Source organism: Pollachius pollachius (genome assembly GCF_949987615.1).
Source record: "Pollachius pollachius genome assembly, chromosome: 2".
In the NCBI taxonomy this organism is placed as follows: domain Eukaryota; kingdom Metazoa; phylum Chordata; class Actinopteri; order Gadiformes; family Gadidae; genus Pollachius; species Pollachius pollachius.
Genome location: NC_136935.1, coordinates 48,374,709 through 48,391,849, shown reverse-complemented (window position 1 = coordinate 48,391,849; position 17,141 = coordinate 48,374,709). Strand labels below are relative to the sequence as shown.

The following is a 17,141-nucleotide window of genomic DNA, read 5'->3' as shown; positions in this document are numbered from 1 at the left end:
GGGCGCATCACAGCCTATCAGAAGGACATGAGCCTAATTACAGACCGTATCTCAATTAATATTCATGAGCATGCTAGAACCGTGGCCATCAATGGCGGTTTCTACACAGGGGCCTAAGGGGGCCAGTGCCCCCCCTCTGCTGACCAAATAAAATAATTATGATTTTACTGATTTTACGGAACTAATGCGACGCAACGCTCTACACGGGTACCTCAGAGCGGCGCACCCAAACACCGTGCTGCTGCTGGTCAGTGAAGGAGAGCTCAGCGACTCAGGAGAAAGGAGCCACCATTTCTCCTGTTGAAAGAGTCGAAGCTAAGCAAAACGATTTCATTTCATAAGTGACTTGTTGTTCTTGCACATAACCGTGTTACTGTCGTTCCTCACACTGATGATGAAATTAAGTTTGTAAATGTCTGGTCTCAATAGATTTAAAAACCTATTCATATCTAAGCAAACTCATCGAATCAGAAGCGAGCATCCAAATGTCAGTATCCTTGCTAGGTCTAGGCTACACAATGTTGTGATGTTAACCACATATTTCCATCCTTTTTTGGCTGTTGCATTGGGATAACAAATACATTTGAATAAAGAGTAGTAGGCTTTCTGCCCGTGTTAAGTAGGAAGGGATGGTTATGCAACGAAATGTGATGCATGCCCCATGTTATTTTTACACACACACACACACACACACACACACACACTCACACACACGCACACACGCACACACACACACACACACACACACAGACACACATAAGCTCTCACAAGCAAACACCCACAAACAGATACTCTCTCTCTCACACACACACACACACACACACACACACACACACACACACACACACACACACACACACACACACACACACACACAAACAAGCTCTCTCACACACACACACGAACACCCCGACACACGTACACAGACGCCAAAGAATAGACAACCCTGATCTTCAAATTTGCATGCCCCATGTTATTTTTACACACACACACACACACACACACACACACACACACACACACACACACACACACACACAGACACACACACACACACGATAGCTGCTTTTAATAGCAGCTATCATGAAATGAGGAAAGAGCAGTAGAACAGGGAAGTTTTCTTTAAGCTCTTTAGACAGTGCAAGATTGCTGTAACCCTTCCTGCAAGCTCAGCCTCTTGGGAACAACGTTTATCCACACTGAAACTGATAAAATAAATAGGAAATGGCACATTGTTTTGCATGGAAGGGGTCCCCCCTTCCATCCCCCATTTGTCCCCTGTACTGTATTTCTTTTTTTCATTTTTTATGGCCCTACCTCTCTTGCACGCTTGTGCAAAACAAATGTTTATACGATTTAGATGATTTATGGCATAGGCTCCATCAATTTAAGATAGTTTGACAGAAAAATACAGACTGGTGAAGCTATAAACTCTTTTACAAATTAAATGTTTGAGGATTTTAAAGTAAAATATAGTTTATAATCTTCAAATATCATTTTTTGCCTTTTTTTTGTGCCCCTCTGCCTCTGGTTAATCACGGGCCCCTCCTTGACCCCCTTGTAAAATTTGTCTAGAACCGCCAATGTAGGCCATTTAAAAATACATTATTCTATTTCAGAAATCCTATTCATAAAAACCTGGGACATTTCCGGGGACCCCGCCAGCTTGGGACATACCAACAGAATCGGGGACTGTCCTCAGAAAAAAAGGGACGTCTGGTTTTCTGAATTTAATGGTAGACTATGTGCAATGTTTTAAGGGCTCCAAAAGGAGGCCGGAAGTTGAAGTCTAGGGAGTGAAACAAGATGTTAAGGAACATGCTTGTTGTGATGTGTTTTATCGTCACATTCAAGATTCAAGAGTTGTGTTTGTCACATGAATACAAGTTAAACAGCGAAATTGACTAAGATAAAAGAGACAACGTGCTTTAAAAGTAATAAATTGCAAATGGCAATATGTAGCACTAGTATGCTACAGCAGCACGTAAACAGTGTAACAATGGATGGAGAGGTGACTGTATACAATGTCTAATGTCTGTGGGGTACCGGTTGTGTTCTTTGAGATCGTCAGGGTCAGTCAGTGCGTTTACATGGGACAGCTAGATCGGATTAAGCCTTATACCGATTTCGCTACTCGAACAGACCATGTCAATTATCCGAACGTGCATGCCCATTTAGGAGGCCGGAGCATGGCTGAATCCGCTACCCTAGGTGGCGCTGTAGCCCTTTCAACAAGTGGTTATAGAGCCACTGCCGGATGACCACTACGTCCCAGCAACAACAAACACAGGCGGCATTCGAGACAGATGTTTTCAGTAGACAGCTGTCAGTTCACTTCGGGTCCATGTCATTTCTCCGACGCTCCATTGTTCCGACCTCTCGGTCGTATGCGGACTCCTCCGGCGGCGGAGCAGCGGGAGGAGTCCAGCCGGAGGAGTCCGCATACGACCGAGAGGTCGGAACAATGGAGCATCGGAGAAATGACATGGACCCGAAGTAAACTGACAGCTGTCCCGCATACGGCAACAACCCCTTTCTCCTCCATGTAGCCTTTCAATCTTGACTTCAGAGAGTCAAAGTCAAAGTTCCTTTCCCCCAATTCCTTCTCCACCATGGCCGAGATAACCCCCACCACGAGTCTTTGTTGTGGAAGTAGGCTACCAGAGAGTCGGAGAACCCGACGCAGTCTTAAGATTCATAATATCAGAGAATATCCCCGTCAGTTCGGTCGCGGCGCAATGAATGAATAAAGATCATATACACGTCAGAAGAAAAAAACGTTTATTTGGACACATGTGCCCGAAGTTACTACTTTACAATCTCGTTGATGACCATCGTTTAGGAATGTACTTTTAATTCAGCATTGGGTGAAATCAAAGCGCAGTGTGTACTGAATGCATGTTGATGATGATACACTTCTTATAGGGGGCAATGGCTTTTTAAATAAATCGCCCTTTCTCGTTTTCCGACGGCGACAACCATAAACACATAAAGAAATAATTTATTATTTATATTTATAAAGAGATAAGAATTGTTTATATGTCAATGGCGACAACACCACGACTACCGTGCATGGACCTATTAAAGAACCGCCTCCTTCTACTTCAGGCTCACGTCCCCCGGCCTCAAGATCTCGAGCATGCGCAGAACGCAAAATCCGACGCGGGTTTACTTGCAGGTAGAAACCGGACTATGATCGAATTATGTAGGTGTTCTTATCCGATCTGAAGCTTGTCCGTTCATGTACCGATTGCGATCCGAAGTAGATCGGGTAAAGGTGTTTACATGCATTTTAAAAGTCCGGTTGAGGTCTTATTCGTTTCTTTATCCGATAATGACACTGCATGTATACGCACTGAATGAGTGTGTGTGAGTGACTTGAAGAATGTGTGTGTTATTGAACACCTTATCTAAAAGCACACAGCATTTAGCACTTGTGTGTGTGTGTGTGTGTGTGTGTGTGTGTGTGTGTGTGTGTGTGTGTGTTATTTTATATAATGCACCACAAGGATATTGAACCACCATCACTGAGATATCGACCAGGGAAATGAGGTAATAACATGAGGCCTCATGTCATCTCATCTCTTGTCTTTATCTGGCTCTTACGGTGAGTAAATGATGTCATCACCAAAATATATTGATTATTCTCCGCACCCGCCGAAAGCAGGTCGTCTAAAGGATGGTGGTTATTGCTACTGAAGCTATAGGTTTAATGATGGGGTTTGGTGATTAGCATAAGCGACCGCAGTAGAACAAAACGGGGAAGGCTAAGAGGAACGGAGATGGATAAGAGGAACGGAGACAGCTCTGTGTTTTTAAAGCAGTTGATGCTAATGTGTCGGCTGATCCTCTCAAAGCACGCCACGTGTGACAATACACACATACACACACACACACACGCACACACTTACGCATGCACGCACACACACCAACACACCGCACACCCTTACGCACGTACACACCAACCCACACACCAACACACACACACACACACACACACACACCCAAACACCAACACACCCGCATGCACACACGCACACACACGCCATGTGTGACAATCTTAATGTGGTTTTCACCTCTGCTCCGACACCCACGCCCTGCAGGTGCACACAGCCGTGACATGGTCACATCACATCATACAGGGGTGACGTTTTGCACACACACACACACACACACACACACACACACACACACACAAAGGCACAGGCACACACACTCATGCACAAACACACACACACAAATGGAAATGCACAGCCCGCACATGCAAGTGCACAGCATACACACAGACACACACATACAGCATTCACACACACTGACACATGCCTAGCAAACACACAAACACACACACACACACACACCAAAGTGAATCGAAAGGCTCTAAATGCAGGATTTCTTCAGCGGTGAAGGTGAAAACCAAATTAAAAAGTGTCTTGTTTACATCCATGTCGCCACTGTGCTTGAAGGACATGTGTTTATTCTTCCATTCCCCTCCGGTAACCATGACAAAATTGATTTTCAAAACTCACTAGCGTTTGTTCCATTAGAAATGTGTCTGTTTCAGCATGCAGGCTAGCCTTACCTTTCCTTCTAGATTCATCCCTTAACCATTAAGATTTTCTAGTTTTGTTTTCTGTCTGCAGCACCTCTCCTCTACTGGCTTCTCTTCCTTTCCATTCAAGGGGGAACACCTTTCTCTTATCAGCAGTTGTGAAAAACGGCAGAGAAAAATTCTCCTAATCAATATTTAACGCAGTATTCATAATGAAGACATTCATTTTAAATGCATATTCATAACGGCATATCGGCTGCGCTTAATTGTCGACTACTGTTCCCCTTAGTGATCCTAATGTCCTAATCTTTCCTAATAATCCCCTGTAGTCTAACCTTGACTTTTTTGGTCAACTTGAATATTAATGTTTGATTATATCTATTCCATTGTTTTTTAATGAGGACAAAACCTATAATTACGATAAACATCTCCCCCAATAAAACCAGCTCAGACTTTTCTTGTCGACTCTTTCGTCAAGAAAACTCCAGGCTTTTAAAAATCCATTCTTATCGATTGGCTCCCTTTATTTTTTACAATGACAATCGTTTGCTTTTCCTGCTGCGGCCATTTTCCTCCTGTGGCTTTTGCTGCGGGTTCAGCAGCGCTGTCAGGCAGTCTGTCTGTCTGCCAGGCCAACCCAGTCTCACGGAAATACGGGACACTGTCACGTCTCGTCATTTAATCTATTCAGTCGTGATCGGGGACACGTAATTTCAATTTTTCGTGCCAAAAGCACAAATTTCAAACTCATTCTAAAAAGAAGAGATGATGCAGCTACATTTTTTTTCCGTCGCGGTTTGCCTACAGAGCAGCGCACCTGCATTAAAAATATCCGTGAATTGTCACAATTTCTCAGAATCAAAAGGTGAAAGTAGAAACGGGTGGCCAAAAGCTGTCGTTGTTAGAAATTTGTGGTTTTTGGCACGAAAAAAATTGAAATTACATGTCCCAGATCACGAATGAATAGATTAAATGACGTGACAGTGTCACGTATTTCCGTGAGACTGGGTTGGCCAGGCTGTCTGTCCCCACGGCCGCTCTGACCTGCTGAGGGTCGCTCTCTCTCTGGCTTTCTTTGACCTCCCCTGCATTTCCTTCGCCTCACACGGGAGTAGGCGGCGCAGGCTGACTGACTGACTGCATTACTGCTGCCCGCTGAACACGGACGGCTGCCACCGTCAAACGCATTCATGAATATTTATGGAAGGTTTCCTTTGAACTACCGGGACCTGTTTATTGTCTCTATGGGTGGTCATTTAAAATGTATAAAGTATGTGTTTTTTACAGGCACTGTTGTAGGAATGAATGTGAGGATAATGTTTAAAATTGGTAAATATCAGCTATACAACATTGGATTATATGGAGAGAAATTAGAAACCTGCACCTGTGATCAACCGATGTTTAAGAATCTCTTGTCTACTCTGAGTAGTACCGGCTGTCCAGTTCAGAGATCTGAACCTGGTTAGTGATTTATACGTAACCAAATGAAGAACGGTAAAGGACTGTCTTCATCACTCATTCAGTATTGTTATTCACCATTGAGACATAAGGTTCAAGTTGCTCTCCATCAAACGACGAAATATGATGGTCGGTCCTACATTGCTGCGTGGTGTAAACCTGCATTCCTTTACCCGTTCAGTATATTTCCCTGGCGAATCTGTTTAATCAGGGATACCGACACATCCTTTCTAAATCAACATGAGGACAGAAACAGAATCTATGCATCTCGTGCGTTATACGCGCTGCTGAACCACAGAGTCGAATTAGCACATTTTCTACCATGAAGACTTAATCCACGCTCAGATAAGGACGCTGGTGATCCAAATGTAAAATGCAATACAGGTGACAGACAGACAGACAGACAGACAGACAGACAGACAGACAGACAGACAGACAGACAGACAGAAAGACAGACAGACAAGAGAGACAGACCTGTGGGACTCACAGCCACTACCACCTCACATGATTCATACCCTACCAGGTCATCAGAAGGTCAGGACTCTGGGAGAGAGAGAGAGAGAGAGAGAGAGAGAGAGAGAGAGAGAGAGAGAGAGAGAGAGAGAGAGAGAGCGCTTATGGGATGAGGAGTGGATTTATCTTCATATGCTAGGACAATTTCCAAAAAGAAAACAGTCAATTATATTTTTGGAAATTTAGCTTTGTTTATATTGTTATATTTTAAATGAAGATAAACATCTCGATATTTAGATGGTATGCTGTTCAATAATTGGTTTTAATAAATAATAAAATACTTATTTCAATCACCACTCTTTAAATGGTGTCTTGACTAATTTTAAAAACCCTAATTACATACAATTAAACATTAAATAATCATGGAATTTAAATCACCCTTCGTGATATGAATCGGAAAGCATTCTTTATGATAGAAGGCTTCTATATGCAGACGTTCTTTAGGTTGCAGACATCAACAGAGAAATAGGCTACTCGCGCGGGTGTCTTCTCCATCGCGCTCTCTCTCCCCCCCCTCTCTCTCCCTCCCTCCCTCCCTCCCCCCCTCTCTCTCTCTCTCTCTCTCTCTCTCTCTCCCCCTCCCTCCCTCCCTCTCTCTCTCTCTCTCTCTTCCTCCCTCTCCCACTCTCCCTCCCTCCCTCCCTCCCTCCCTCTCCTTCTCTTCCCCCTCTCTTTCCCTGTCTCCCACTCTCTCCCCGGTCTGTACTGCGCGCTGTCAACAGACTAAACGACTACAGAGGTTTTCCGGCAACCGTGCGGAATCAAAGTCGGTACCAAAAACACTTCCGTTCGAAAACATTGATTTATTACAACAATTTACAGGTCAATAGTGACACAAAATGTGGACAATAGGAACAGGAAAGGGGCTGCTCGTGTGTATTCTGGTCTGTTGACAATGGCAAAGCAGATTTGTGAAACAAACGGCTGGGAAACGTGTCATTAATTCTCATAAAACGTCTCTACTTGCGTACAGCAGTGTGGCGCCTTGTCGCTGTGATGATTTGTGTCCATCCGTCTCTCCGTCTCTCCGTCCCTCGTGAACCCCTCCCTGCAAGAACCCTGCTCCCTCCTCTCTGCTGCCCCCGCGCGGCGGCTCGAACCCATGACGGCCGTGACCGGATCCTTGGTCAAAGTTAAAGGGGTGATCCTATGCCACCAGGTGTGAGTGTGATTAGCCATTACAAGCCGTTTGAAGTTCTGCTTTCAATCTACTTGTGATATCAGTAAAACACAAGGCAGATTTACAAACGGCTTGTTGAGGCTAATCACACTCACACCTGGTGCCATTATATCACCTTTGATGCAATTAGGACATGGCTCTACCGGACAGTGTCATAAAATGGCTAGTGTTTTTTTTTTATAGTGTTTTATGACAATGTCCGGTTTGAGATACATAAACACGCAGGTTAAGCAATAACATTGTTTTTCGACTATTTGAATTCCCTTTATTTAAGTATAATAATTTATTTAAAATAATAATCAAAAGCTGCTGATTTCTTTATGCATTGGGTGCTTGGAGGCAATCTTCACAAACATATTATAGTGAATTTAAGATTTTTTGAGTTAATAGCCCAACAACGACTGCATACATTTGACCTTATTTGTATTACAATTGGTTTTACCTCAAGAAAATTGGATAACATATACTCACAGGTATTCAAAAAAGGGCAAATGAAATCGTTCGCTAAATTATTTATTTGTGGGTTATATTTATTGAGAAAAATTGCAAAAATGTAAAAAAACATGTATCACATGAACATTTTTAAGTTGACAAAGAACTTAAAACCCTCTGAAGTCGCCGTGCTCATTCAGAATAAGACCTAGAATTCTTCGCAACAAGTTTACACAAGTCTGTATCACAGATACATACACCACAAGCATGTTTGCAAGCACACACACATATAATTTCATCATGAGTACACATGAGGGCTTCGTTTCTATTGGCTCATTAAAAAAAGATTTTCATGCATTTTTAGTTTATATTAATAATAAAAAATAACAATGAATGGGCTAGCCCTTCGTCTGACAACGTCCGCCCCCCGCCCGTCACCAGAGGTCAGGCTCCACCCAGACAATCTTCTGCTGCTCCTCCCAGATGATGGTGTGCAGGCAGTTCAGCAGGGTAGCGCTGTCGCTCCAGTCGTTGGGAGCCACAGTGCGACACACGCAGGGCAACTTGTCCAGCAGCGACTCCTCGCTGTTGGAGCAGCTGAGAAGACGCTCCTCGCTCTGCCCGTGGCGGTTCAGCTTAGACCTGCAGGGGGACAAGGGTATTTGGGCATAGTCAGTGGAGCTGGGACTGCGTCGTATTGGCCCTGGAGGAGGGGAAAGGAAGGCGATGCAGCAGCGAAAACAGGCCGACACGGCAACCAGAAACGGAGAGCAAGACGCGTGTGTTGACATGTGCTAGAGTGTTAAGGACAGTATTGGACATTACTTCCAATGGTACAATAAGTACTTCACAGTAGCCCTCCACTACTTGGTGTGATCATGGCCTTCTGATGGAGGTTCTGAAGCCTCAGCAGACCTGATGGCCTACAGTACCCTGTGGGCCCGGCAGAACCCCCTCTCTGTTACCTGAGGTTCAGGACCCCGCCCAGACCCTGCCCTCTGTTACCTGATCTTCCAGGCCCCGCCCCCTTGGTTACCTGAGCTTCCAGGCCCGGCCCTCTCTGTTACCTGAGCTTCCAGGCCCGGCCCTCTCTGTTACCTGAGCTTCCAGGCCCCGCCCTCTCTGTTACCTGAGCTTCCAGGCCCCGCCCTCTCTTTTACCAGAGCTTCCAGGCCCCGCCCTTGCTGTTACCTGAGCTTCCAGGCCCCGCCCACTCTATTACCTGAGCTTTCAGGCCCCGCCCTCTCTGTTACCTGAGCTTCCAGGCCCCGCCCTCTCTGTAACCTGAGCTTCCAGGCCCCACCCACTCTATTACCTGAGCTTCCAGGCCTCGCCCTCCCTGTTACCTGAGCTTCCGTGCGCTGCGGGCAGACTGAGCCAAGAAGATGATGATGGGGAAGATGTCCGCTCTGTGAAGGCGGCGCACACAGTCCAGACCCATGGGCAGCACACAGTGGATTCCCTGTGGGGGCGGCGGACAAGAACAGGAAGTGGAGGATGGAGATGGTCAGATGGCCAGTTACGTTGCAATATATTCAGTGATGATAGTGTGCGAATGTACCAGGTCAACGTATTGTGTGGATAGTTTTCCTCTGGTCATCTGATGAAAACTGGTGTCATGGGTTTGTTCTCTTTTTTATTTTTACCTTTACACAAACGCTAACCACCAAATAATTAAATACTATATTCTATGCAATTTACATTTCAGCGTTTCATTCGATTTTTATCACAGTTTTTAACACTTCCAAAAAACGAATTACTTTAGCTGCCTTTTATTGTTTTTTTATCACTACAGCCCTATGTTTATCAGTGTGTTTTGAAAGGATGCTGAATGAATAAGGATAATATTATTATTTATAGAGCCAACATCGGTAACCTCACTGTGAACCTTAGTATGGGTCTCACTGCACATTTTCCATCGAGATCCTCACAATGAATAACGTGAAACAAAATATATTATGCAAACACACCCAGAGCATTGTGTATGTGTGTATGTGTGTGTGTGTGTGGGGGGGTAGTGTGTGTGTGTGTGTGCCTAAGTGTGTGTGTGTGTGTGTGTTTGTGTGTGTGTGTATGTGAGGTTGTGTGTGTGTGGGGGAAGTGTGTATGACTGTATATGTATGTGTGTGTGTGTGTGCGTCGATGGGAGTGTGTGTGTGCGTGTATGTGCGCTTGTATGTGTGTCTGCGCGTATGTATTTGTGTGTGTGCGCGCGTATGTGTGCATGCGTGCACGTGTGTGTGGGCGGGAGTGCATGTGGGGTGCCCACCTTCTTCATGACCTTCTCCACACTCTGCAGGGTGTAGCAGAGATGACTCCCTCCCTGCTCTGACTCCTCCAGCACCTCGGACCTCTGGAGCCTCACCGCATGGGCACTGGAGCTCAGCAACTCTGCAGAGAGAGAGGGGGAGGGGGGGAGGGGGAAGAGGGAGAAAGAGGGGGAGGGAGGGAGAGGAGAGAGGGAGGGAGCGAGGGGGCAGAGAGGGAGAGAGAGGAAGGGAGGGGGGGAAAAGGGGGAGAGAGGGGAGGGGGGGAGAGGGGGGGAGAGAGAGAGTGAGAGACAGAGGCAGAGAGAGAGAAAGAGAGAGGGAGGCAGAGAGAGGGAGAGAGGCAGAGAGAGAAAGAGAGAGAGAGAGGCAGAGAGAGAGAGAGGCAGAGAGAGAGAGAGGCAGAGAGAGGCAGAGAGAGAGAGAGGGAGAGACAGAGGCAGAGAGAGAGAGAAAGAGAGAGAGACAGAGGCAGAGAGAGAGAGAGAGAGAGGCAGAGATAGAGAGAGAGAGGAAGTGGAGAACATAGAGGAGGGTGTTTGAGTAAACGACGAGCACCGTGTGAACCAGATTGTTTGACCCAGCCTGCGTGTACTGACTCCCTTATCTATATTTACACATTTGATTGTCTTCCTAAAAAGCAAACCGACCAAATGTCCCTCTCATTAGGCTGGATATGCCTTATAAAACTGTTTCCCTCAAACATAACCTTCAGTTAATAAATAAGTAAGTACATTTACAATTAGCTGCAGTATGTGCAATGACAATAAAGATAATTCTATTCTATTCTAGTAGTTTGACGATACGATACTACTTTATTTGTCAGTAGGGCACTGAAATTCATTTTGTTAAATCTGCGAAAACACAATTCATTTCCAACCTTGTGTCCAAAAACAGCCATAGGCCCCAGGTTCCTTTTGATACTTTCAACCATCTCATAAATCCCTGTAACTCTCCTGTTGTTGTGCCATCACTCACTTTATGTGAACAATTTCTTGCGTTTTTTATTGATAAAATCTCTGCAATCAGGTGTTCACCTCCTCTGTCCACGGTAGATCCAGCTGTGTCTCCTGTATGCCCTACTGTCTTTGAGCAGTTTGACCCAGGGTCACTCTCTGAGTTATTGCAGGTGGTTAAAAAATTGAGACCTTCCCAATATCCTTTAGACAGTATTCCTGCAAGATTACTGAAAGACGTGTCTAACACTGTTGGCCCATACATTTTAACATTTATAAACACCTGCCTTGCCTCAGGCTGTGTTCCAACTGCTTTTAAACATGCTATAGTTCAGCCCCTTATCAAAAAACACAACCTTGACCCCTCTGTTCTCTCCAGCTTTAGGCTGGAGAGAACAGAGTGTTTTTAGAACAACTGCAGCTACACCTGGATCTTAATAGCATAACAGAAAAGTTTCAGTCTGGGTTTAAATCATGCCACAGCACAGAAACTGCCTTTTAAAAATCTTTAATGATCTCCTCTTAACTGTTGACTCGGGGAGCTCTGCTGCGCTCCTGCTTTTAGACTTCACTGCTGCCTTCGACGCAGTCAACCTTTTATCCCACCTGGAACTGTGTGTTGGCATTACTGGATGTGTCCTAAAATGGTTCAAGTCGTATCTGTAAGAGAGAACCTTCTCTGTTCACCTAGGCCAGTACTCCTCAGCTGCAGCCCGACTAGCCTGTGGGGTCCCTCAAGGCTCTATCTTAGCTCCTATTCTTTTTGCTTTATATTTGCTTCCACTAGGTTCCATTTTGGAAAAACACAACATTTCTTTCCATTGTTTCGCAGATGACTTACAAGTCTACCTGCCGTTGAAATCGAATAAGGATTCCACAAATGCATTGTTAAATTGTCTGAAAGATGTAGAAACCTGGTTGGAACTTCCTCACACTAAACAATAAGAAAACTGCGATAATTGTTTTTGGTGAATCTGAACTACTAGATGGCATCGACAGTGTCCTTGATCCCCTTGCCTCCTATAGCCGCCCTTTCGTTAGAAACCTTGAAGTAATTTTTGACAATGGTTTTAAATTTGACAAGCAAATAAGCTCAGTCGTCAAGACAAGCTTCTTCCAGCCGCGACTCCTAGCTAAAGTAAAGCCTTATCTCCCTCCAAATGACTTTGAGAGGGTCATTCACTTGTTTATTATGTCTCGTTTAGATTTCTGCAATTCTCTCTATTTTGGTGTGGACCAATGTCTGCTCCGTCGCCTGCAGCTGGTACAAAATGCTGCTGCACGTCTCCTTACTGGGAAAAGGCGATATGATAACATTACCCCTGTCCTGGTCTTTCTTCACTGGCTTCCTGTAGTATTTAGAATCAAGTTCAAAATTCTGTTGTTTGCTTTCAAGTCTTTACATGGGCTGGCACCTCAATATATGTCAGAGTTGCTCTGCGTTCATGCTCCAGCTAGAGGATTAGGGTCAGCTCGGCAGGTGCTGCTGGGTGTACCTAGGTGCAGACTAAAGACAAAAGGTGACAGAGCCTTTGCTGTGGCTGCTCCCGATCTCTGGAACAGTCTTCCCCTGAGTCTGAGAACTGCCCAGTCCATTGACCAGTTTAAAACGCTACTAAAGACTCACTATTATGCATTGGCCTTTAACACAAATTAACCTTTTTTTTGTTTTGCTTTGTTGCTGTTGTTGTTTTTGCTGTTGTTGTGTATCTTAGGACTATTTGTTGTTTTGCATTGTAGAGTACTTCGGTCAACTATTGTTGTTTTTAAATGTGCTACATAAATAAACTTGACTTGACTTGACTAAACAAGTACAAATGACGCAAGACATGACAGCACGGCGATACACAAGCAGCACAGACGACAGATTAGGCAAGCACAGGTGTTGACAGGAAAGACACGAGTGCAGACACACGACACCTGACATGGCACATCCCACAGATCCACAAAACACTAATCGACTCCCGGGCTCCAGTGGGCCGTGAAGGCAGACGAGTGTGTTTCCTCACCGGGCTCACACAGCTGGAAGCCCTGCCAGCTGGCCAGCTTCTCGTCCAGCACGCGCCCCAGGACGGTGGGAAGGACCAGGGCCGGGCGGCACACCGGGGGGTAGTGGGGCGTGACCAGGGTGTACGGCATGAGGGTCACGCAGCCACGGGGGGGCGCTGCCTCGCCTGGGAACGGGAGGGAGGAGGCGGGGTTAGAGGCGGAGGCGGAGGAAGAGGTGGGGGCCTCTCTGTGGTGATAGTGGTGGTAGGGCGGAGGACCGTTACTGGTTACTGTGTACCGGTTGTAGAGGGGTTGTAATTGATGGGCTTCCCCATGCAGGTTGGGTGAATACACACACACACACACACACACACACACACACACGCGGGATTACATACCCACACACACACTCACACACACACAAATGCAAATACACAGCGCACACATGCAAATGCACAGCATACACACACCAATACGCACAGCAAACACACACACAAACAGCTGCCCAGCAAACACACGCACAAAACACACGCACACATCCAAGCGGCTCGAAGGGCTCTAAAAGCAGGATGCTTCCGTGTTGCCACTGTGCCTGAAGGAAACGTGTTTTACATACCCACCCCCACCCCCACACCCCCAGACACACACACACACAACCCCCACCTGGCTCTCGGCTCTTGGCGCTGATGTCCTGGACGCTGAGCCAGAGCGGGCTCCTTCCCTGGCGGCCGGTGCTGACGACCCTCACCGCCTTCTGCTTCTCCTTTGCCCCTCCGGCCCCCGCCGCCCCCTGCAGAGTGGGGGGGGGAACCACGACACCAAGGAACCTCCGTCAAGGAGCCCTCGCCATGGGGCCCCCGCGAAGGAACCTCGACCGAGGAACCTCAACGTTTTTTTGGATGAGTGTTATTTACGGTGTCAGGTTGGAGGATTAGGGGGGTGGTTACCTTGCCGCCTTTCCTGGTCTGGAAGCTCATGTACTCGATGGCTCTGATCAGCAGACGCTGGGCCCTTCAGGATCAGGGGAGGCGGAGGAAGAAAGGGTGAGCGTCGAACCAGTTCCATCATCACTCTGTTGATTGGCTATTGTTGCAGATCATCAGTGTAGCGCAGTGTCCCTCTTCAGATAGAAGGAACAATAACACTCTGTGTGTATCTTTGTGGGTGTGTCTCTCTCTCTCCCACTCTCACTCTCTCTTTCTCTCTCTCTCCCACTCTCATTCTCACTCTCTCTCTCTCCCACTCTCTCTCTTTCTCTCTCCCACTCTCTCTCTTTCTCCCTCTCATTGTCTCTCTCTCTGTCTCCCCCTCCCCCCCCCCCCCCCCCCCCCCCTCTCTCTCTCTCTCTCTCTCTCTCTCTCTCTCTCTCTCTCTCTCTCTCTCCCTCTCTCTCTCTCTCTCTCTCTCTCCTACCTGTAGTAGTTGGGGATGGTGCCCCCCTGGAGGTCCACCAGCTGGCTGGGGTGGACGTGGCTGGCCTCCCAGGTGCCCTTGCCCCCGGGGGGGCATGTGTTGGTCACGTGGAGGATGTCGTTGCAGGCCACGGCCAGCGGGCATCCAGGCCCCCGGGGGATGGCCATGTTGACCCGCACGTAGAAGGAGTCCCCGGAGGGGGGCGCGCAGCTCAGGGGCCGCTGCAGGAGGCTCTCATAGGCTGGGGGACCGGGGGGGGGGGAGGGAGAGGGGGAGAGAGAGAGAGAGAGGGAGAGAGAGAGGGAGGGAGGGAGGGAGAGAGGGAGAGAGAGAGATATAATGAGAGAGAGAGAGAGATAATGAGAGAGAGAGAGAGATAATGAGAGAGAGAGATAATGAGAGAGAGAGAGATAATGAGAGAGAGAGATAATGAGAGATAGAGAGAGGGAGAGAGAAAGAGAGAGAGATATAATGAGAGAGGGAGAGAGAGAGAGAGAGAGAGAGAGAGAGAGAGAGAGAGAGAGAAAGGGAGCAATTTCAGATCAATTAATTAATGCAACGTTAGTGAATTATAGACAAGGTATTTTAACCTGCTCTGATGACTAACTGCTTCATACCAGGTAAATTGTAGCCTCTGCAGAGGAATCGAACAGTCATGGCACATGACATAACAGCAACACTGCAACCACAGAGCAGCTCTAGATAGATAGATACATATCTGCACTTCACTGGAAATACTTAAGCAAACAAACTATTCCAGATCATTGAGAACAGTGAAAGCATAAATGATATCGAAATTTCGTTTAGATATTATTGAAGATATATCTTCAATAATATCTAAACTGAATTTCAATATCATTTATGCTTTCTTCAGAATCACAGTTTAAGTTTCATATTGGCTTCGATATTGAAGATATATCTTCAATAATATCTAAACGAAATTTCGATATCGTTTATACTTTATTCAGAATAACAGTTTTAGTTTCTTATCGGCTGCGTTTTGAGTTGGTCCCATTGGAGCCGTCTGGCCAACTCAAAACGCAGCTGATATGAAACTAAAACTGTTATTCTGAATAAAGTATAAACAATATCGAAATTTCGTTTTGATATTATTGAAGTGTAGTTTTGTCTCCGCTCGCTGTTTTTTTTTTCATCTACACGGAAGTGAATGTGTCTTGGGTGTCTAGCCCTCTAGGCGGGAAATAGGTTAGATATCTAAAACATAAATGTTTTTGACTCAAGACATGTCGAGTCATTACAAGTCAAAGAGGCAAAGTCCGAGTCAAGTCTCAAGTCAATAGCAGTCAAGTCTAAGTCGAGTCGCAAGTCATGGGTCATTTTGTCAAGTCGAGCCTGAAGTCATCAAAATCATGACTCGAGTCGGACTCGAGTCCAAGCCATGTGACTCGAGTCCACACCTCTGGTTGACAGTACAATGGGAATAAACGACAGAAGAGGACACCCCAGCGTTTCACCGTGGGTCCTACCATCTTGGCTGGAGCGCAGGGAGAGGTGGCAGAGGCCCCTGACCTGGCCAAGGGCCCACAGGGCCTCCTCTAGGGTGGAGTCCTGCAGCACCATGCCCAGGGACTGCTGGTCGTGCTCGAACTTCACCTGCAGGGACAAGGGCACGCGGGCTGAAACCAGCCCACCTGGAGAGAGACATGGGCCTCGCGCCCGGCCACCCGGCGCAAAGACCCGATAGATGATGCAACGTAACAGGGGCGTAGGAATGAGTTTAACATTGGGGGGGACACATATCGGAAACCTGACAGATCTGTTAATGGTCTGAACAGAAATATGTCATGAATTAACTACTGAAAAAATTCACCAATATATTTTATTCTACTAAAAAGATATATTTGTAAATGTAAAGGAAAACACATTTTGAATGGCAGTAATGAACTGATAAATATCAAATCAATTCTTTAATTGCTCAATCATCCAGTTTTTTAGAATAAGAAGCGGGGACAAGACGCTGTGTTGCGCTTTCAAAATAAAATAAAATATTTTTCTCCCCTGGTATAATTTTTAGGTGGGACAGATGCGCCTATCTCCAATATTGGAGGGGACACGTCCCCTCCGTCCCCCCCGGTTCCTACGCCCTTGCAACGTAAAGTGGTAGACTGAGGTGGCTCAAAAAACACGAAAACAAGTGCAATGAATCTTAGAGGGATGTGTCCACGCCGCGACTGATGAACATAGTACAATAATATAAACGGCAAGGTCAGTTAATAAACGGAGTCACGGAAAGGCTCAGGATTGCGGGAGCTTGATCTGAAAGCCAATTTTAATCTTGATCTAATCGATCATTCACATCTTGATATAAGAAATGCCGTCAATAAATGTAGGCCCGTGCTCCTTGTCTTTGATACACTAAATGT

The 17,141-nt window shown here is 46.2% G+C and overlaps 1 protein-coding gene across 1 annotated transcript in view; it reads right to left on the bottom strand.

The window, feature by feature from the left end:
* Nucleotides 1-8,011: 8,011 nt before the first annotated feature.
* card14 (caspase recruitment domain family, member 14) overlaps nucleotides 8,012-17,141 on the bottom strand; it is a 22,054-nt gene continuing 12,924 nt past the window's right edge. The window contains exons 13-20 of the mRNA XM_079758944.1: nucleotides 16,245-16,371; nucleotides 14,758-14,998; nucleotides 14,292-14,355; nucleotides 14,008-14,134; nucleotides 13,365-13,529; nucleotides 10,402-10,523; nucleotides 9,479-9,594; nucleotides 8,012-8,774 (exon numbers count right to left, since the gene is read on the bottom strand). Coding sequence (XP_079615070.1) covers nucleotides 8,567-8,774; nucleotides 9,479-9,594; nucleotides 10,402-10,523; nucleotides 13,365-13,529; nucleotides 14,008-14,134; nucleotides 14,292-14,355; nucleotides 14,758-14,998; nucleotides 16,245-16,371 — 1,170 coding nt within the window. The 3' untranslated portion in view covers nucleotides 8,012-8,566. The remainder of the gene's footprint in view (nucleotides 8,775-9,478; nucleotides 9,595-10,401; nucleotides 10,524-13,364; nucleotides 13,530-14,007; nucleotides 14,135-14,291; nucleotides 14,356-14,757; nucleotides 14,999-16,244; nucleotides 16,372-17,141) is intronic.